General features: G+C 34.1%; 3 protein-coding genes across 4 annotated transcripts; 2 read left to right on the top strand and 1 right to left on the bottom strand.

Moving 5' to 3' along the window:
* Positions 1–2,061: 2,061 nt before the first annotated feature.
* On the top strand, positions 2,062–5,171 carry LOC114423828 (14-3-3-like protein A). 2 transcript variants are annotated; one of them, XM_028390726.1, is made up of 5 exons: positions 2,062–2,264; positions 2,776–3,286; positions 3,388–3,510; positions 4,084–4,200; positions 4,761–5,171. In XM_028390726.1, exons 2-5 carry the CDS (start codon positions 2,807–2,809, stop codon positions 4,812–4,814), a joined length of 774 nt encoding a protein of 257 aa, XP_028246527.1. In that variant the 5' UTR covers positions 2,062–2,264; positions 2,776–2,806; the 3' UTR covers positions 4,815–5,171. The 2 variants fall into 2 exon arrangements, with proteins under 2 accessions (XP_028246527.1, XP_028246528.1); XM_028390727.1 differs by lacking the exon at positions 2,062–2,264 and adding an exon at positions 2,294–2,351.
* A 2,381-nt stretch (positions 5,172–7,552) lies between these two features.
* LOC114423827 (glycine--tRNA ligase, mitochondrial 1) lies at positions 7,553–13,785 on the top strand. Its single transcript, XM_028390725.1, has 7 exons — positions 7,553–8,547; positions 8,653–8,847; positions 8,957–9,181; positions 10,650–10,709; positions 10,846–10,926; positions 11,030–11,435; positions 13,254–13,785. The coding sequence occupies exons 1-7, from the start codon at positions 7,570–7,572 to the stop codon at positions 13,484–13,486; spliced, it is 2,178 nt and encodes a 725-aa protein (XP_028246526.1). The 5' UTR covers positions 7,553–7,569; the 3' UTR covers positions 13,487–13,785.
* Positions 13,786–14,897: 1,112 nt separating this feature from the next.
* Positions 14,898–21,593, bottom strand: LOC114423826 (heparan-alpha-glucosaminide N-acetyltransferase-like). Its single transcript, XM_028390724.1, has 14 exons — positions 21,450–21,593; positions 21,014–21,315; positions 18,307–18,444; positions 18,035–18,116; positions 17,750–17,826; positions 17,357–17,463; positions 16,913–17,027; positions 16,680–16,796; positions 16,483–16,574; positions 16,270–16,336; positions 16,114–16,192; positions 15,930–16,021; positions 15,571–15,714; positions 14,898–15,420 (listed from the first exon to the last, which is right to left on the bottom strand). The coding sequence occupies exons 2-14, from the start codon at positions 21,266–21,268 to the stop codon at positions 15,394–15,396; spliced, it is 1,392 nt and encodes a 463-aa protein (XP_028246525.1). The 5' UTR covers positions 21,269–21,315; positions 21,450–21,593; the 3' UTR covers positions 14,898–15,393.
* Positions 21,594–22,313: the final 720 nt, after the last annotated feature.

Genomic DNA, 22,313 nt, shown 5'->3' with positions numbered 1-22,313 from the left:
CATGATCAGTTGGAATTATAGATAATAATTTCACCATAACAGATGATCAAGATAAAGAAAGGTTAAATGTGGTTACAGCCACGATAATTGATAATTCGCTGGCCATTTTGAATGCACTTCTGAGGTGAACAAGTCCATTGCACACAAATGCTCTATGCTCTCAAACCAAATAATTCTTAGACCTGACATATTTGTTATGCTAGAGTAGAGGCTTTAAAATATTTCGCAATTAAGGGAATTTACGTTGCAGAGGATTAGCCTCATAGATATGTGCAAATGTATTCACTATAACTAACCCGCACCTAAGCCCTATAATTCTTCTTTTTTTGGTGCTTACCTAAGCCCTATAAATATAGCATACAGAGGACCACCATGTACACATATTTTTCCATATATCATTACACTACTGATTCATTCATTGACTTTAATATTGAAATGTTTTTATAACTACTTCTACTTTCAGCTCATCTTGAGTCAGCTTCCTCTACATCATCTCCTATCAAAAGTAAATCTAAAGCGTAGACCATTGAAGGCTCAACCACTCGATTAAATCCATTTTTTTTGGTCGGCGCTCAAGTAAACAACTTGTAAGCATGACAATTGTACAATCAACATAATGTTTAATTAGCACTCTGCTCCATCCATTTTCACCACATAATTGCAGAAACTAGAATTGTTTTAGCACTAGCTATAATGCTATATATAGATATAAGAATTTTGACATGACTTTGACAGCTTTTGTGACTGTGATCCTCAAAGCAATTTCGTACCGAAGTAAGAAGTTTATTATTAGTATTACTATATGCTTGGAATCATAGAGTCTCTAGGGACTTCTGTTTAAATTTATTGTGATCATATATATTTAGTAATAACCATAACTTGATGAATTAAAATAATGATACTACTATATGCTTTAATACATACCTATAAAAACCTGATGTAGTAATAAAGGAAAAGAAAAAAATAAAGTACCGGACGGGTAAATTTTCGGTGGGGGTTGAGATTTGAGAAGTTTAAGGGTGTTGCTAGGTATATTCAGCACTATTGTTATTTTTTATTAATGTCCAAAATACTCTTGACTTGTTATTCCTTTTTAAGTTGTTTTTTCTGATTAAATTGTGATCCGTAAGCAAATTTTTCATATACAAATCAACTTCATAAATATGAAGTTTATTTGTATAAAGCATACGGATTAAGTTGATCCATATGGTTTATACAGATGAAGTTCATTTGTATAAAGTATACGGATGAACTTTATCTGCATGTTTTAGACGGATGAAGCTCATCTGTATGATTTATATGGATGAAGTTCATCCGTATTGGTTGGTTTTTTTTTAATTCCTTGAAGTTTTATTTTTTAATTATTAATAGGTTAAATTACTCATTTGTGCATTAAATTTTTATTATTATTACAAAATTTAATATATATTAAATTTTGTAATAATAAATATTTTTTATTTATAAAAAAATATATGGATTAAATAATTCGTATGATTTATATCAAAATTAATTATTACAAATTTTATTATTTAAATTTACATGCACATTAAATATACATTAAAAATTTTAATATTATGTACAACAACATTATTTATTTTATAATGTAATTAGCTCATTAGCTAAGTTGATTAGAGCATTGTGATAATAATCTGAAAGTCACCGGTCCAGCAAAACTTCATTTATGTTGACAAATTTGTAGAGTTGTAGAGGATTTATGTTGATAGATGAATAACTAAATTTACTAAATGAAGTTTAAGGATCACAATGTAGCATAATTTTATTTAACATCAATTTTTTTAAAGAGATAGATAAAATTTGTTTCGAAAAAAAAAAAAGAAAATTACTTATTTTAAATAAAAATAATTTAAATAAACATATTAAAAAGATATTTATGGAAAAATTACTTATTTTAATAAAATAAACTTGAACAAATTGAGCTTGCATAAGTTAATTTTTGTTGTTGTTGATTATATTCAAAACCGAGAGAGTAGCCTTTTTACACGCCAAAGAGAATCTGAAATACTAAGAAAACACAAGAAAGGCAAAGCAGACATGAAAAGCATGTCAGCGTGAAGTGCGAGGGCAAGCTAGGCCCCACCACCTAACAAGACAAACTCAACAACGGTCAACGCTTCCCACTTCTCACGGAATCCCCGCCACCCACCACGTGCCATCTTCTCATTGGACCTCCCCCTTCTTCATCTCCTCTCCTATATCTACGCCTTCAATTCTCTTCCATTTTGCTACGCATTCTTTTCCTTCAGGTTCGTCTTCTCCACTCTCTCTTACCTCATCATCTCTTTTTAGGGTTTCGATTGCGCCTATTCTTTTCTCATTTTTGTTTCTCCTAGGTTTCTTTCTTCCCGATCTGCATCTTCACTTCTTACTGCTTATTCTTCTTCTTCTTTCCGATTCCCATTTATTCCTTCTTTCTTCTCGATTTCGTATATTTGTATTTTCTCCTCTTTTTTCTTCCCGCGAAGAATAAAAAAAAACACTGGAGAAATAGATCGTGTTGTGTGTTGTATTTTAGTGAAATTGATTGTGAAGTGGTGGAATCTATATTTGAATGTTTTTATTCTAAAATCAAATTAATGATAAAATTGAGTGTAGTGTTATTTATTTAGGGCAAAAAATACTCAATTTCTCAAACTCAAATCAATTTTGGATCTAGAATCAATTATGTAGTATTATGAATATTTACCTATGATTACGTGTGACACACACTTGTCACTTAATTATGAATTGCGTAATATTGTGAAATTTATCTTGCAGGGTTAAGCGGTGAGATTTGCGAATCTGAGAAATGGCGGATTCTTCTCGGGAGGAGAACGTTTACATGGCGAAATTGGCGGAGCAGGCCGAGCGTTACGAGGAGATGGTTGAGTTCATGGAGAAGGTTGCAAAGACTGTGGAGGTTGAGGAGTTGACGGTGGAGGAGAGGAATCTCCTCTCTGTGGCTTACAAGAACGTGATTGGTGCGAGGAGGGCTTCGTGGAGGATCATATCCTCCATTGAGCAGAAGGAGGAGAGCAGGGGCAATGAGGACCACGTGGCCATTATAAAGGAGTACAGGGGCAAAATTGAGGCTGAACTCAGCAAGATCTGTGATGGGATTTTGAACCTCCTTGAGTCCAACCTCATTCCTTCCGCTGCATCTCCCGAGAGCAAAGTCTTTTACCTTAAAATGAAGGGTGATTACCACAGGTACCTTGCTGAGTTCAAGACTGGGGCAGAGAGGAAAGAGGCTGCAGAGAGTACTTTGCTTGCTTACAAATCCGCTCAGGTATATATAATTATATATTGCTTTTGTGGAATTGTAGTTGTTACTAGAACTTGCTAGTTACTGATTTACTCAACTTAAAAACTTGTGTTTACTTGATGCAGGATATTGCTCTTGCTGACTTGGCCCCCACTCACCCCATTAGGCTGGGACTTGCTCTCAACTTTTCTGTGTTCTATTATGAAATCCTTAACTCGCCAGATCGTGCTTGTAATCTTGCCAAGCAGGTATATCTAAAGGCTTTTTTTGTTTTTTTTTTTTTCAATTCCTTGTTTTTACTTGTATGTCTCCATTGTTCATTGACGATTAAATTGTACTTAGGTTGAATTACTCATTTGGTCCCTGAACTTGCACCATCTTTAAATCTTTATGTTTTAGTCCCTACGCATAGAAACTGCCTACATACACTTTTTAATCCGTTTTAGTTCTTTCACATACACCTTTCATTGGTTTTAGTCCCGACAATTTTGGATGGCAAAGACTAAAATGGATTAAAGTGTTTGAGAAGGACCAAAATGAGCTTTTAGGTGTAGGGACTAAAATGTAAAGATTATGCAGACATATGGACCAAATAAGTAAATCTTGTATTTGTGTTATAGAGTGGGGCCTCAGTCTTCAGTGATATTTTGTTGGTAAACTGATTTCAATACTGTTCATTCCTTGGTCATTTTACGGTTTTCTTGTTTGACAATATTGATGGATTATGCCTATGATGTGTTTTTTTTCCTTGATGCATTGCATTCCCCTATTCTGCTTTCTCTTCTCTTTGATGATTAGTGAAATATGCTTGACTATGGCAGGCATTTGATGAGGCAATTTCCGAGCTTGACACATTGGGTGAAGAGTCATACAAAGATAGTACATTGATCATGCAACTTCTCCGTGACAATCTGACTTTGTGGACATCAGACATCACGGTTTCTTTCTCTCTCTCTATTTCTCTCTTATTGTATATTGTAAATATTTCTTATGTGTTTAACTGTAGACTTTGAAGTAGATTTTTTTTCATGTATGTTGTGTAATCTGTTAATTTTGTTGTCTAATTCTTGATGGCTGGACAAAATTAAATTGTAAAGGAACAGGCCATGATTAATAGTTCTTTAATAAGCTGAGCAGCTACACCATAAGCTATTCTTTTGTAAGAGCCAGGCTTACTAAACTTATTTGGTTGTACATTCTTCTAGGTACAAATCCAAGCTTACTAATTAACATCTTTCTTGTTTTTGTTGGTGCGCTGTAGTAGTGTAGGAGTTAGGCTTTTGAGCTTTTCTTCATTTGCTAATTTAGTTTTATCCTCATACTTACTGAAGCTGTTTCTAATGCATTACCCTGCCTATGCTTTATGTTGCTGTTGACAGCTTTTAGACATGGAGTATTTTGGAGTGGAATGTTTTCCATTCTTTTCTGTCTCAGCTGCACATTGATTTGAGAATAATTAGTTATTAATTTTTTTACTCGAATTGCCTTTAATATTCAGGACGATGCTGGAGATGAGATCAAGGAAACATCTAAGCAACAACCAGGCGAATAGGCGATGGCAGTAGCGATGTGGTAGTTGATTGGATATGTATTACCGATAATATGGATCCAATGTGGCTTGCCATAGTGGGATTATTGTATTAATGAATTTTATGATTTCAAGTGCGCGTTGCGCTTGGGATTTACAATGTTTCAGTGGATTGTCTAATGTGTTTTATGGATGAGAAGAATGTGGTTTAGTGATTTATAAATTTTTTATTGTTGCTAGTAGCGTTTTTGTGAGATTCATTTTTCATTTGATGTTGTTTGTTTATGCTCCTAAATCACTTGCTGAGCACAGGCCGTGACATACTCCCTCCATCCTGTAATAAATCTTCGTGTGTAAGGAGAAAAAATGAGTTTCAAAATAGTTGCCATTTACTTTTTTTTTAAAGGTGTCATTTACTCATTTTAGCTTTCAATGTTATTTTCTTTTTTCACTCATTTCTTATAATATTATTGATGAAGAACAAAAAATTAAAAATGAATTTAGGATGATAAGGTTAATTTCATTCAAATTGTTTTAGTAATGTATTTTTATTTTTATATGTATAATAACAATCAAATTTGAACTTGAGACCAACAATCCAAATTTCTCACTACTAAAATTGGTAATAAATTTTTGAATTACTATTTTTTTACATTTAAGTATCAAATTCGGTAGAACTGATAAAAAAAATACAAAATACAAAAGATTTTATAATAATTCACCCACAACGTTGACTCTTAATATTATTGATTTTTCTTTTTGTGTAATCAAGAAATATCTATACTTTTTGTTTAACACCTAACTTTCAGGTTAATCCATTTTGACTCAAGCGGAAAATCAAATCTTATATTCAAATCTTATATTTTATTTTAGTTAAGAGACTTAAATGTGAAATTACTTGTGTTAATAACTTTTGATTTAATATTATCGAATATCCATTAACATTTTGAATAACTAATTTTTATAATTGTGTAAAAAAAACTAATTTCTATAAAAGAATTTTACTGACGACCTTCCTATTTAGTATTTATCATGGTTACACCACGCGTTATCCCTCGTGCCCAGGATGAAGAAAAAGGAACATTTGTATGAGAAACGTAGAATAAAGATCACGCAGAAAACAATTTTATCTAATACTCCAAGCTGCTTCGGATGACTGTTCCTTTCCCTTACTCCACTTGGGAAGAATTTGTCACATTTTCCTATTGATCAACGGCCGCACAGGTGTTCTGCTACAACGGGTGAAAGATGAGTGACCTTAAATTAACCATACCATGAGGGATCTTAATATTTATACAGATGCCTTGCAAGAAAGATAATTATATATGTTAGTTTTGTTTTTGTGAGAAGATTTGTAATTTTATGTCCTAAATGTTTATTGCTTAAGTATTAATGTCTCATTTATCCTATTTATGATTCAGGCATACAATGAATTCTTGCATCCTGTGTCATATCATGAAATTCATAAAAAATTATCTAAAAAATTCAAAATGAATTTTTATATCAAAGATTCTCTACAGGACATATGGAAATATGTGATCTCTAACAAAAGATTAAAATATGATAACATTATTTCTTTTATATTGTCATCTAAATATAAGTTATGTATGCTGATGTTAATCACTTTAAAATCATATCAAGATTATTCTTAATCGGTTGATAGTCTTCATTCTTCAATAAAACTATCTTTGTAGCTGATGTAATCAGATAACTGTGTTGCATGGTCATTATTTATTGGTATAACAGTGAATTTCAAAATATGTTTTCTAACTTTCTATGAATTTGAACTTTGAAATGCATTTCAGACATTTCAAAGTGGGTTTGCTTTTTTCAACCAATAAAGAAATGGTGCTTGTGAAACTCATACAGTACACAGACACACTCAACACTGGTTATTTTCAGCATATTTGTGCATCATCAATCTCTTAATTTTTTCCAAAAAAAAAAAAAATCACCCCAGATCTACCCCCTCATTACGTAAATATCTGAAGCACCTGAATGCGTAATCAGTTCAATAAAAGAATGAAATAAAATATCAGTTAAACTCTCTGAAAGCTTCAACTGTTGAGCAAACAATGATTATGTGGGCTAAAATTATTAAATTTATCATGATAAAGCCTGCATAGAGAAAATAAACGAAATAGATTTTCCATGTAGCAATACGTTTAGCTTGGTTTGTTTTATAGGCTAAAATAAGTCTTCTTCGAAAGTGTAAACAGAAAATTCAGATAAATAGAAAAGACAATTCAAGTGTGACAGTATCCAAATTTTTTTATATAGTAAATGAATACACTAATGGGAACATTTCACGTAAAACCTACACTAATAGAAAAGACAATTCAAGTATGACAGTATCCAATTGATTTGTTTGAGGTTAACTAAGCCTTCCTTGGTAAGACAGTAAACGTAAAACCTACACTAATGGGAACATATGAAGAAGACAATTATTTTTGTGACATTTTTGTCTCTGTCATATAATTTCTTTCATTAACAGTAGCAGATAAAAATTAATGAGTGAATCAATTTGTCGCATTTTCTTTTCATTTTTAGAGATTAAAATTTGAATTTTTATGTTTCGAAAATAAATTTATCAGCACTCTATACCATGAGGATGAAAATGATTATTTAACCGAAGAAGTCAAGTTGAGCAAGAAATAAAAGGAAGTGCTGGAAGCAATTAGTAATCTAGTTGGGTAAGGCCCAAGTGAGGCCAGGCCTATAGCACTAAAAAAGGCGTTGATTGGAACACCGTTACTTACCCTATGCTGAAGAGTTTGGTATGCTGAAGCATTTAGTGAGAGTGAGAGCGATAGCAAAAACAGCAATATCTTCTTCCTTCCCTAAGCCTAAAAATAAAATATCTTGTCATTCAATTCCACTCACATTCGCCATATCGTCTTCTCCCATGGCCGCCACCGATGAATCCCTCCGCAAATCCCTCGCCGAGAAGCACGCCGCAGTGGAAGCCCAAGGCAACGCCGTCCGCGCCCTCAAGGCCGCCAAAGCCGCCAAACCCGAAATCGACGCCGCAATCGAAGCCCTAAACGCGCTGAAGCTCGAAAAAAGCTCCATCGAGCACTCCCTCCTCGGCGGCTCCGACAGCCGCGAGGCCTTCCGTCAGTCCGTGGTGAACACCCTTGAACGGCGCCTCTTCTACATCCCCTCCTTCAAGATCTACCGCGGCGTCGCCGGCCTCTTCGACTACGGCCCTCCCGGCTGCTCCGTCAAGTCCAACGTGCTCTCGTTCTGGCGCCAACACTTCGTCCTGGAAGAGAACATGCTCGAAGTCGATTGCCCCTGCGTCACTCCCGAAATTGTTCTCAAGGCCTCTGGGCACGTGGACAAATTCACCGATCTCATGGTCAAAGACGAGAAGACCGGCACGTGCTACCGCGCCGATCACCTGCTCAAGGACTTCTGCAACGACAAGCTCCAGCGTGACCTTGCGTTGTCTTCTGATAAGGTTGCGGAGCTTAAGCACGTGCTTGCCATGCTGGATGATTTCTCTGCTGAAGAGCTTGGTGCCAAGATTAAGGACTATGGGATTGTTTCTCCTGAGACTAAGAACTCTCTCTCTGATCCCTACCCTTTCAATTTGATGTTTCAGACTTCCATTGGTCCCTCCGGCTTCAGCCCTGGCTTTATGAGACCCGAGACTGCCCAGGGCATTTTCGTCAATTTTAAGGATTTGTATTATTACAATGGCAACAAGCTTCCTTTCGCTGCTGCGCAGATTGGCCAAGCGTTTAGGAATGAGGTGGGTTCATGATTTTCGTGGCAATTTAGACTTTATTTTTTTTATACTTTCTAAATTAGATATAGTCTTTGCATGAATTGGGTTGGATGTTGTTTGTGTGTTTAGATATCTCCACGACAGGGGCTTCTGAGAGTGCGGGAGTTCACGTTGGCGGAGATTGAGCACTTTGTTGACCCTCTAGATAAGTCTCATCCCAAGTACCCTGAGGTTGCTGACTTGGAGTTCTTGATGTTCCCGAGGGAGGAGCAAATGTCGGGTCAGTCTGCCAAGAGGATTCCTCTTCGTGATGCTGTTTCCAAGGTAAGGTTGGTTTGGTTTCAAGATTGAACTTATCATTATGATAGTTTTTTAGGTTTTTTTCTTCTTCTTCTTCTTATTCTTTGTGCTTTTTATGGTGTGTTTTGGTCAGGGAATTGTCAACAATGAGACACTTGGTTACTTCATCGGGAGAGTGTATCTATTCTTGACGCGTCTTGGTATAGACAAGGACCGATTGAGGTTTAGGCAACATCTCGCCAATGAGATGGCCCACTATGCTGCTGACTGTTGGGATGCCGAGATTGAGTGCTCCTATGGTTGGATTGAGTGTGTTGGCATTGCCGATAGATCTGCATATGATTTGCGTGCTCACTCGGTAACCACTCTGCTCAACTCTAAATAATGGCTTCTTTGTTGTAACTTTAATAAATTGTGGGGTTGGGTTACTGTAAAATCACAATGTTTTCCTTGCATCATTACTCATGAAACTTGCTACGAAAACCGAAAATACATTTACCTCCATGAGGATAGTACTCTCTCAACCTACCATCCTCCCTGTCATTTTTGGTTTTGGCCAGAAAATGTAATTCTTTTCATTTAAATCAAGCAAAATGTAAGGCATGTGAACAACTATTAGTAACGGATAGGGTATCACTCAGGGGCGGATCTTCATTAGGACAGGGGGGAGCCATGCCCCCCCCCCCCCAATTTTTTTTAGAAATATATGTATATTATAATTATAATATAATAAAAAAGTAAGAAAGAATACTTAGAGAATTATTTCTTGACTGTTAGGAGATATAAAATATCTCGCCCTCTTAGTAAAAAAATTATAAATATACATCCATATTATTTTTATTTATGCATTGATTTTTATATACTTCTTTTATTTAATTTATGATAATTATGTAGATGCATTTTCTCTTTTTCCATGTAATTGATAAATTTATATTAGAAAAATAATGATTTAAGAGTGAAAGAAATAATTTCTTTAAAGAGAAAAACTAGTGAGAAAGATGAACAAAATTAACTTCGACATCTATTTGAACCCAACAATTATCTTGAGTTCACAAGGATTGAAGCAAATAAGAAGCAATTTTTCTAAGTTCCTAGTGACATATGATGAAATTTTTTATAATTCTTTATAATGTGATCTTGACAATTACTTTCAATTTAGTATTATTCATCTATATTAAATTTATGCATTAATTTTTATTAGCTATAATAGAAATTGTGTCTCTAAGCTATATTTTATGTTCCAATTTGGTCACTTTGAGTTTAAAAAGATTTATTTTGGTCTATTATAATGTATCTATTAGACCAAAATGAACCTTCTATAAGTTTTTGGCACTAATGGTGCCAAATTTTGTTGGCGTGACGTTTCTCACATTTTGTCACATTATCAGGTTGACTAAATTTGTGTAAAAATTAATGGAATGACCAATTTAATATATTGAAAAAACTTTAAGAGATCAAAATGAAACTTTTTAGACATGAATGACTAAATTCAAATCTAAAATGTAGATAAGTGAATAAAGTTTCATATTATTTAATTTTATTTTGACTCCCACGAAGTTTCGAAGCTCCGCCACTGGTATCTATCACTTGACCATCTCTAAGTTTGGTTTTAAGTGTGTGGAGTCTAACTTGCATTTGATTTGACTAAAAGTTAAACTTTTACTTAAAATGTATCTTACATAACTTACATTGAAGTTGAAGAATGATTATACCTGGATGGGGTAAAATGTATCTTATATAATATAGTATTAAAACAAGTAAAGAAATTCTAGTCATGTAATGTTAGAGTTTCTGCATTCTCACAATGCCTGTACTTTATATCACAGGATAAAAGTGGTGTTCCGTTAGTGGCTCATGAAAAATTTGCAGAACCTAAGGAAGTGGAGGTACTGTTTAATGCTTAAGATGTTGATTTGTTTATGAATATACATGACTTGTCCCTTCCCTTCAACTTCATGCTCAAGCACAACTCTAGAAAATATTTGGACATCACTGATTGACTTGTTCTGTACATTGTTTCAGAAATTGGTTATAACTCCAGTAAAGAAAGAGCTGGGTCTGGCATTCAAGGGGAACCAGAGGATGGTGGTTGAAGCACTTGAGGTAATTCATGTTGTTGTATTTTTGTTAGTGTGTGTTTAGTAGCACCGTGGGTCTTTGTCAAGAGCTGATTGCATTACTTGACACACGGAATCTTCTCTTGCAGGCAATGCCTGAGAAAGAAGCTTTGGATATGAAGGCTGCTCTGGAGTCAAAAGGGGAGGTGGAGTTTCAAGTGTGTACACTTGGGAAAAATGTGACTATTAAGAAGAGTATGCTGACCATTCAAAAGGAGATAAAGAAAGAGCACCAGCGAGTTTTTACACCATCTGTGATTGAACCATCATTTGGAATTGGACGTATAATCTATTGCCTCTTTGAGCACACATTCTACACGAGGCCAAGCAAAGCTGGGGATGAACAGTTAAATGTATTTCGTTTCCCTTCACTTGTAGCCCCTATTAAGTGTACAGTTTTCCCACTGGTTCAGAATCAGAAGTATGAGGAGGTTGCCAAACTCATTTCCAAGTCATTGACTGCTGTTGGAATTTCACACAAGATTGACACTACAGGTATGTGGATTAAGTTCTCTTTAATATGTAAATGCACCTGTTGATAATGTTAGAACTTTATAGGTTTACAGTTTACACTGATTAATTGCATAAATACTTGTAGAAAAATGTGTGTATCATATAAATAAAGAAGATAAGTAAGACGAAAAGTAGATCTTTTTTTAAAAAAATTGGAGCCTTGGAAGATTGGACTTCATTCTGAGAAAAGGAAAAGTAAAACAGAGAGAGAGAGAGAGAGAGAGAACACTATTTATTTGATTAAGGCAACCCCGTGAAGGAACAATATGCTCACACTAAATAGAAACAAACCCCTAATCTTCACAAATTACGGTTGCTCAAACTTTACTTACATATAATATGAATGACATTTTATAGTCATATCTATTTTTTTTCTGGTTTCTGGTTTCAGAATTTGGTGAATTATGTATACTGGAATCTGTATACTGATATGTTTCTGGTTTTTAGTTTGAGAATTTATTTCATTGTTTCTGGTTTCCATTTGCTGGTCCAATATCATAGTGTAGTGGATATGAAATCTCAAATATGTCTCTGCCATCTGAAATTTGTTCAAAAGCTGCTAGAATTGATCCTGTCATGAGCAATTACTTAATTTGATATTATTTTGTTATAAAATCTGCTTCAGAATCAGATTGTAATTAAATCTAAATCCCCATTAGATTATAGCAAATTTGGTATTTATTTTTGATTGATTTTGTTCCTTGTTTGTAGCAGATTAATTTCCTTTTTATGAACAACTTTGCATTTAGGAATTTAATATTTTGGCAGCTTTTGAACAAATTTCAGATGGCAGAAAGCCAGAAACATATTGGAGATTCCATATCCTGTCATGAGTAATTACTTTAATATTATTTTGTTATAAAATGTGCATCAGAATCAGATTGTAATCAAATCTGAATCACGATTAGCAGAATTGATATTTTTTTATTGATTTTGTTCCTTGTTTGTAGCAGATTGGTTTGCCTTTAGGAATTTAACGGTCAATTCTAGGAATTTAATGGCAGGACTAAAATCACCCATTTTTAAAAATGGGAAGACTAAAATTGCTAAAAACAAAATAGAGGGACCAAAATTGAATTTCTGAAAAATAGGGGGACAAAAATTGTAAATTAGCCTTTCAAAATTAGAAATGCAACCTTTGGGGTGAGGAACTGAGGATCTTGTTCTTCAAACTGTACAGTTTGTTTATGTATCAGTTGTCTGTATTTCATGTTTTTGGTTTTTAAAACTGTTAAGATTATGCTTCTCCTCAAAAGTGATTAATTTGAAAACTGAAGAAATCTGCTCATGCTCATTCATGGGATAATGTCACACAGCTACCATTGGTAGTATGCCTATGGTTGGTTGAAGCTCACACTTATACACATTGAGCATTGATCTCAATTCCATAATCATCAAGGATATCTATATTGTGTTCAAGGCTGTGGGAATACTCACCGAATAAATCTTTGAAACTTTATGTCTTGGCAAGAGCAATATTCTTTTAAAATTACATCTTGGGGAGGGTGACAGTAAATGTGGTCTAGGCACTTGAGCTGTTTTTTATTTATTTTTCCTATAATGTAGGCTTTGCTTGGTAGGCTAGTTGCAAGTTTGGTCTTTTGGTCTTTTATGTTCAAGTGTTTTTTTCCTGATAAAACTGATTAGAAGGATTAAACTCTGTCCTAAGGTATTTAACGTGTCTTGCATTCATAATTTTGTTTTAGGGATGGATTTATCCCAATTTTTGTTGTGATAATACCCAAATACTAATGTTATATTTTTATTAACTTTTATAAATCTTTTAAAAATGTTATATAGGTACATCAATAGGAAAACGATATGCAAGAACAGATGAACTTGGCGTGCCCTTTGCTATCACTGTAGATTCAACATCATCAGTGACTATTCGGGAGAGGGACAGCAAGGATCAAGTGCGTGTTGATGTGGATAAAGCTGCCTCTGTTGTTAGGGAGGTGACTGAAGGCCAGAGGACATGGGAAGATGTGTGGTCAACTTTTCCTCATCATTCCTCTACATCTGCAGATGAATGATTGAGTTTTATTAGTCACCATCTAGGTTGACCCATCATAGTTTTCTGTTGCAAAATTGTGTTTTTTGAGTAGCGAATCAAACTACAGGGATATTACCAGTTGTCAACTAGTAGATACCCATTTCTTTTGTGCAACATATGCAGTTGTTTGTAGTCATAGATATGTTATTTTGAGAAATTTCTGGTTTGCCAATTGCTTCTCCAGGTTTTCTCGTGGGGGTTGGGTCTTACTGTCTATCCTAGCTGATATCAGGGGGAATCCGAAGATTATTTAATAAATAATGTCTTTTTTGCTGTGGATTTTAGGCTACGTGGCTTAACCAAAAGATGTTTGGTTTGGGTTACTGAAATTGCTCTATTATGCTAGGCACGAGCAAGTGATTTCACCTCAACGTAATAAAACCTCCAACTCTCACTATACATAAGTTATTTGTCCAGGTTTTATAAGGGCCTTAGCATGGCAATAAATAAATTTTGTAGAATACTTGCATCTAGGGGTGAGCAAAATCAACTTGAGTGAACTGAAATGCACTGAATTGCTCCACAAAGTTTCTTTCAGATGATACAAGATGCAGAGTTTCTATTTATGGTTAACACTCGAAGAGAAATTTTCGCTGAAGAAGCTTTTTATTTTCACTTGTCAATATAAAGATTTAGTATCAATCAATTAAAAATTTGATTTTTCCAAATAATTATTGTAAAATAATTTCTTAAAAGAATTATGATATACTGACTTAATTAACTTTTTTTCTTAAAAAAATCCTTTTGAATGGCGGTGGTATTGACATCCTTTTATCCTTTCGTTTGGATTGGAATTAGAGTCATATTGGCCAACCACTTAAAAACACTTTTCAACCATAAGAAAGCCCAAAGCATTTATCGCGAACTTAAATTTTTGCATCCAAGTTGTGGTAGCTCAAAATGATTGGCTTCCCACTTCAAGGGTGGCAAAAAGATAAGACCCAATAAGGTTTTGCTTTATGACACCTTATCCTCCACATTTTTTTTGGTCGACATCTTTCGCATTTTCATATTTGCTTTATTTTTTGGAGCGGAATGGGTCCCACGAAATCTTTTATTTATAAAGGACCTTGTCGCTATCTGAAACGAGTATTTAGTGGGGTATTATGTTAGTGAAAAATGAAATAGAAGAGCACAAGTGTAACAATTCAAAAGGAGATAAAGTGAAAATGAAAAAAGGTACCTTGAATTTTGTCTATTAGCATTTATCAACTGAAGCTTCTAGTCGCATGAACGGTGTGAAAAGAGTTTGTTTGCTTTCATTAAAGCCCTGTAGGGTTTTATGCAAATAGTACATCAGATTTATACAGAAGACATTTTTCGAGATTTAGTTAATTTCAGAATTAAGTATTAAGAATTCGATTATAACTTTAAGTTGTCCCTATTACACATGGAAGAACGCAAGCATTGGCATGATTAAAGAAAGTTTTGCTAGATCCAATAATAGAGAGAGCCTGCTCATACAGAAGAAATTGACATTTCTAGGCTAATAGTAACAATAAATAAAAAAATCTAAAACTAAATTTTACATCAATATCGTGTCCAATGGTTACTCTCTTGAAATCATTTCAAGGATATGAAGTAAAAGTACACATTATATTGCAGTGGTGCTATTATAAACAAAAGCTGCTTTCCATATATAGAAAGGTTATGCCATCAAGAGATATAGCGAACTCTAAACTATATCCATCATCCATGCAGGTGACGTCATCAAGAGATTAGAGGAATATGATACACCCGTTCTTGTTCTTGATCAAAAGATTAGCTCCAAAACTCGGGTAATAATCAATAAACACCGCGTGGTAGCCAATTTCTTTTACAGTAAAACATGTCTCACTGTCTTACTGCATATAATCTTTATCCACGAGCATGTGTATGTGCCTCTCTTCAAGTACCAACTCCAATTAACTTGAGCTGTGATAGGAAATTGCAATCAGATTACATTATCAGCATGTGCAGAATATAAACGTGCAAGTAGATTACTGAATCTTTACAAGTCACAATAGAAAATTATGATTATGAAAGTAGGATTAAAACCAAACTGGAGAGGGACAAAGAAATTACAATGTTATTGTGAGGACTTCCCCAATAAAATCCTTGAAGGAAAATTGGAAAAACATTGCAAGCCGCAAGGATATAAATCATTAATGCATGCATGCCCATCCACTCCAGAACCAAGGTCATGCGACGACACCCACATACATCAACCTGCACAGAGGGGGGAAAAAACACTTAAGAATGTATCCAGAAGATGATTAAAGAATAATGCTATCCTAAAGCAAATTTCATGAGAACAAAAAATTGTATAGTTATCAAAAGAGGGAAATCATGTAAACATTTAAGTCGATACCAGTACATAGACCTATAACTTTTTGTCTATATAGTTAGAAAGCTCTTTTAAAAGCAAGAAATTAAAATCTAACCATCAAGTATATTCCAACAAAGAGGATGCCTGCAGCACCAGCAGTGACACATGTGTAACTAAGCGAGTAGAGAACCTTATTTATATGCATTCCTGCAAGAAGAACCATGTCAATATCTACAAGCAATATAAATGTCAGTGGAACAATGGTCCTGTGCAAGAAATAGGTAAAAAGAATGCCATACCAAATAAGTCCAACGCAAGGCCAAAAACTACAAGACAAGAGGTCGGGATCATCCAGTATATGATTCTCACTCTGTGGTCCTGCATGCAGCAACAAGGAAATAAGTCAGTAACTTACAAGTAAAACAGGAAAAAGACAATAGAAGAACAAGTATTACCTTAAAATGGACAATAATATGTCCGTAGTGCAGCCCAATCAAGCAGGTGACAATAGCCATCACTGAACTATAAATCCACACAATGGAACACAAATTAGGGACATGGAAAAGCACTCATTTTTAGGAACTAAATTTCACATTCAAGTATTGGCCATTCTTTTTTTCTCTTTTCCCCTCCCCCATTGAGATTTGAGAGTGACATGGTGAGTTCACCTTAGGAGTCCTTCGGGATCAAAAGGGGCCTGACACCAAGCAGGAGCGTCAGGAGGCAATGGTCCATAGTTGGGAGAATTAATACTGCATTCCTATTGATAATGATAAAAGGAAAAGAAAAAGGTAACATATTTGTAAAAAATATGAAAAGCAACAAGAACTATCATATTGGATAAGAATCTAAGAGAGGATCATACAGGCATCCGAGCATATATTGGTCTCTGGTACAGGTGGTGTATACCCAATATTGTTCGATCAATCATTCCAACTGCATTGCAGGCTGGCCCAGTGTTACCCCTTACTCCACATTTAACCTAGCAAATGTATAAATATAAACATAAATCCTGTTCTAAACCAATACCAGAAGCTATATTATTCCAAAGTAACCTCAAACCAACAATGAGAAAAAACAGAAGACATCAACACTCACTGAAAATGTCTTTGGCTCTGAAGAAGGTTCTGTTTGAATTTGATACACCCAATCAGGAACGTACAATCCATATAGCAAGCAAAGATAAAGGAAAGAAAGAATCAAAGCCACAGCCCTGTTACAGTCAAACAGATTAACAAGGCATTGCCATGGTGAGGTAAAATCCCACTAGAAAACCATGATTTGAGATACAGATTCAATGGAAAAGCAGCATTATTAGGACTAATCATGAACAATAGAATTGCATTGCCAACAGAATATTCTTGATTAAAAGAGATATGGACATGTTGCAAATAAACTGTCATGCCATGCACAAAAATAAATAAAATTAAAAAGAATTGAGATGCATGCCGGTGTATGCTTCCAGGTTAAAAAATTTGTACTGTTGTAGCTTTATCAAATGTCAAGTAAGAAAGTAAAAGTTCAGATGAAAATTAAGCTTACCACTGGTACCGATACTTCCTTAACAGGGATGGTCCTGAATTAACAGTATCATCACTCTTGAGCCAAATTTCACACAGTGCGGCAACCAAATATGCTACCCCAATTCTCTGGCATCCGATGAAGAAAATAGGGAACAATAATTAATATACAGGAAAGAATATAGACAAACAGAAAATTTTATGATCATCTTCAACTTATTGGTCAATTGGAAAAATGTAAAAATTATCATAGCCTAAAAAGCAAAACTCAATTGGGCAAAGGATTAGATGGTTAACTGTTCATTTTTGTTTTTAACTTGTGGTCAAATTTCTTGCGAGGGAAAAAAAGTTGGTGTTTCTACTTTACAACTAATCACAAGGAGAGGCAAAGAAAACCCTGCCGAAGAAAGCATACCTGTAGTATTCCCATCCATCTTATCTGTTTCAAATCAACTCCATAGGTCAGATCATTCACCCGATGGAAATAACCTCCTGTAGAAGGCAAATTTTAGACATTTGACAGAGAAATGTATAACAAAATCCATGTTCTCAGCATCTAACATACACATTGTTAAACACTATACTGTTTTCAACATTTAATACTTTCGGCTCAACATTCATTAAAAGGAACAGATGCTAAAAAAGCTTAAAATTTAGCCAAGAACTTGCCACAAACAAAGACAAAGATTCAGTTAACCACCTTGAAGGAAAAGGCCTAACACAAGAAGTTTTAGAGCCCGTAAACTTGCTTTCCTAGATGCATCAACTCCACAAGACAGTTTCTGTTGGAAAAAAACAGTAGTTAGGTTAAATGGAGCATTTATCATGAGATTTCCACAACAAATTATTGTACTTAAATAATATAAAACAATCTAGATTGAAGAATTGCAAGAAATTGCATTACTAAGCAACATTATCGCACTTGGTTTTGGCTGTACTTTGTTAATTTATACAACAGATTCAATTGAATACCTTGTATGTGAGTGCAAGCGAAACACCAACAATAAATAGGAAAAATGGCATGACATAATCAGCTAGCGTTAAACCATTCCATGGTGAATGATTGAGTGCAGGAATGAGTCCGCCAGCATCATCAACAAGTATCATAAGCTGCATAAAGATTGATAAATTCAGTAAGAAAATGCAATAAAATGAAAAGGAAATCAAAGATCCTAAGTTTGTAATACACACGTTCCTTTCTGCCTAAATATGAAAGGTTTAGCGGGAGTCCCATTAGTTTGATATTGAGAGATTATTGAATCCTTAGATTAATCTTATCCTTTAAGGTCATTGCAATTTTATCTTCATCTTCATCAAAGATCCAGTGGTTTGGTCATGCTTACCAGCAAATAGCATAACTTACACTATATGGCTAGATAGGGCAGCTTATCCTACCCAGTCCATTTTTATTAGGCGCACCAATCAAGTTCTAAAGTCAAAGAATTCCACATAGGAAATAATGGATTTACAAATGTCATAAGTTGCATAAAATTCATTTATTATAATAATAGACTTGTTATTGAATGATGCATATTTGCCAACAACATAGGATATGCATGTTACTTCTAACGTGTTAAAATGATCAAGTGTGCATGATGCCATTTTCTAAAGCGAATGGGAAGCATTGCGTTTCTTTGTCATCTCCAATTGATAAAGTAATACAAAAGTAAGACATAGTGGTGACCAGTCGGCATTACATCTAACCGACTGCACGTTATGCCACCACCACCACCACTCTTTCTACGATGTATTAGTAACATAATCCATTTAGAATATTTATTTTTCTGGCCTTGTTGAATGAAAGAAAACTACCAAATTCGTGCCATGCGTGAAAAGAGGTGAAACTGAGATCGAATCAGAACTGATATTTGCAAATACTGACGTTTACAGTCAAACGGTTTTGAGAGTGGCCAAAAATGCTCAACAACTATTATCATCATTACGAGTGATAATATATTTTATCCCATGGAGATTTTAGTTAATTCTGATTAACTAAAAAGAAAAGAAGCGCAAGAGTGCCCTTTTTTGGCTTGTAAACAAGTAGTAGTATTTTTACTTTCATTTGGTAATAATCAATATTTATATTGTTACTAGGAGAATCTTTTTTTTCTCTAAAAATTGAACATATATGTTCAATAACATACAAACAAAAAATAATTAATCGGGAAGGAAACCTAATAATAAGAGGCCGTTACAAGACACGAAAGTACTTAATCGCTTGGGAGTTGGGATACTACTATTTATTTCTCAAGTCAATAATTGCAAAAACTACTCCTATTTTTCTTAAAGCATTTTGTGGGGAAAAAACAGAAGAAATTAAAACCATACTTGAATTAGAAACGTAATTAAAATTAATTAATACACGATAATACGAACAAGAACAATGATAAAAGTGAATAGACAGGATGAAGTTAAGAACAAATAGAGATGTTATGATTTTTTATCCTATGTAAAAGACATGTGTCCTCCAACCTAACTAATGGTGTTTCCTAACTTACCAACTAGGTCAGAGAGTAATCTTATTCACAGTGCCAGGGAAATTTTTACACAAAAAGAATTTAAATATAAATTTTTCGTTAAATAGATTATTCAAGGCCAACCCTTTGGATTATAGAAATTATGATTTAAAGAAATACTAGCAACATCTATTTTAACAAAAGTAAATAGTATTATAATCAGAGAATATTGTTAGATTTTGATCGAAAAGGCAAGTAGCCGTAATGCTCTTTAAATGGACGGCTCTCCAAAAGGACTAAAGAGAAATCACCCAAAGTCTCTAAAAACGGTGGGTGATTAAAAAACAATTTTATAATTAAAAATGCAATTTAATATATGAGAATAAGTAGATAAAAAAATTAAATATATTTAAAATAAGTTGGTGGTAGATTTTTTATGTTAAATAAGAATGAAAAGTAGTGGAAGATAATAATAGTTTGTGTTAAAAGTAAAAAGGGAGAATATTGAGGAAGTTGATCGGAACAGGCAAGTAGCAGCAGTGCTATTTATATGGACGGTTTTCCGAATAACAAGAGATGAGATGAATAATGAGTAACAAACACCAAACGCTATTCTTTCCTTCAAAGTAAAGCAATATTACTTCAACACGTGCACACTCTTTGCGTTTTGGAGTCAAATTGAATTTGGGATCACAAATTAAAGCCAGAAAAAAAAAACTCCAGGAATCAATCTTCCAATAATAACCATTAAAAATTCCAAAACAAGCACCACCGGTGAGTCAAGCCTCAGTAGTGAGTGGTTCGTTACTTCAATTATTTTTGGACTACCACCAAGTCCAAATCTAAGGAAGGAATGAGGAAAGGACTCAAACGACGTCGTTTGGCTCTTCCCAAAGTTGTAAGGAAGGAAACATCTTAGCATTTGACACTATTATCCAACAACCACATGCTAAACTTGTTAAAAAAGACCCTCATTTCTCACACAATATATTCCTATAACTTGTAACTGAGTTCTTGATAAAGATTAATCTCAAAAAAAATATATATATAGAAATAGGTCGAGGTCCCACCGAAAAAACAAAAAGGCGTGACCAAAAAATCTTACTAAACATGACAGCTAAAAAAAAAAATGGTTCCCCTTTATTAGATTTAATGATTTATTTTCTATTGAAGAAAAAAAAAAGGAATAAAAGACGGAAGAGAAAGAGGAGGAGAGAGATTACCGCGACGGTGAGACCACGAAAAACATCAAGAGAAACTAGACGGGGAGATTTGGGTTGGGGTTGAGGTTGGTGCCTTGCGATTATGTGTTGTTCCTCAATAATGTTGTTGATGTGAAGGTGAAGCGGGGTAGTTTGGGCAATGGTGGGAGAAACAGTGGCAGATCTTGATTCAGAGATCTGGTTATGGGGGAGTGCCATCTCCACATCTTCATCATCATCATCATCAAAGTTCTTAATAGCCTCGTAACTCGCCATCTCCGAAATTAACAATGTCTTTTGCTCTTGATGCCTCTTGCTACCATCTATTTATACATACATGATAATATTCCCATTACATCACATCACATCAAACAAATAATAATAATTATTGATTAGGAGAATGGGGAATCCTTCGGAAAAAAGAAAGAAAGAAAGAAAGAAAGAGTCTTCTTCTTACTTGAAGAAAAGAAAGAATGCAGTACTAGTTGAAGGAGTCTTTTTTCCTTCAACTTGTTCTTTGCCTTCTTTTCCCTTCTTCCCAGCTTTTATAGGCCTTTTCGGAGAAGGACCTGCCACACACAACACAAGCATTTTTTATATTTATTATTTATGCCCCCCAAAAAAGCTTTCTCGGATAAGATTTCTAGCTCCTTTTTTAAAAATACTATAAATGAAAAAAGATTATTGAAAATTCACTATTATTGCACTTAACTTGATTCTATCTTTATTTCAAAAATAGATATTTATGATTTTATTCATTGATTGATGCGCGTACCATTAACCATTAACGACGATCACCCCCCCCTATACGTTACCATGCTCTTGCTAACACCATGGCCATTCCTTATCCCAAAAAATATGTACTAGTCCAGTACTGCATTAGTAATAATTAAATAATTCATCATTTCATTTTGTCTTAATTCATCCTTTTCATATTTTTTCACCAATTAAATGAGATTTAAATAATCCTACCATTTAGATATTTTATGTTCACAAAATATTAATTGTATTTATTTTTTTACTGATTGTACTTTTTCTATTATTCAAAAACTATCACACATCTGCTTCAATCAATGGGTTAAATTCATTGGTAATCCATTGTTTTTCTTAATGAATCTTTTTAATATATAACTTTTCAAATATATATACTATCATATCAATAACAATGGTATCTCTTTTTAGGAAACCTTCTTTACATATTATATTTTGTCAATGTTAGTTACTATACAATTAGTTTTTACTTCCTGACTTTTTTAAATTATAAAATTAATAATAATTTATCTTTTTTTTAAAATAAATTTTATGTGAAGATTATATTTTA

Source organism: Glycine soja, chromosome 8 (genome assembly GCF_004193775.1).
Source record: "Glycine soja cultivar W05 chromosome 8, ASM419377v2, whole genome shotgun sequence".
In the NCBI taxonomy this organism is placed as follows: domain Eukaryota; kingdom Viridiplantae; phylum Streptophyta; class Magnoliopsida; order Fabales; family Fabaceae; genus Glycine; species Glycine soja.
This window is presented reverse-complemented; position numbering and strand designations above follow the sequence as displayed.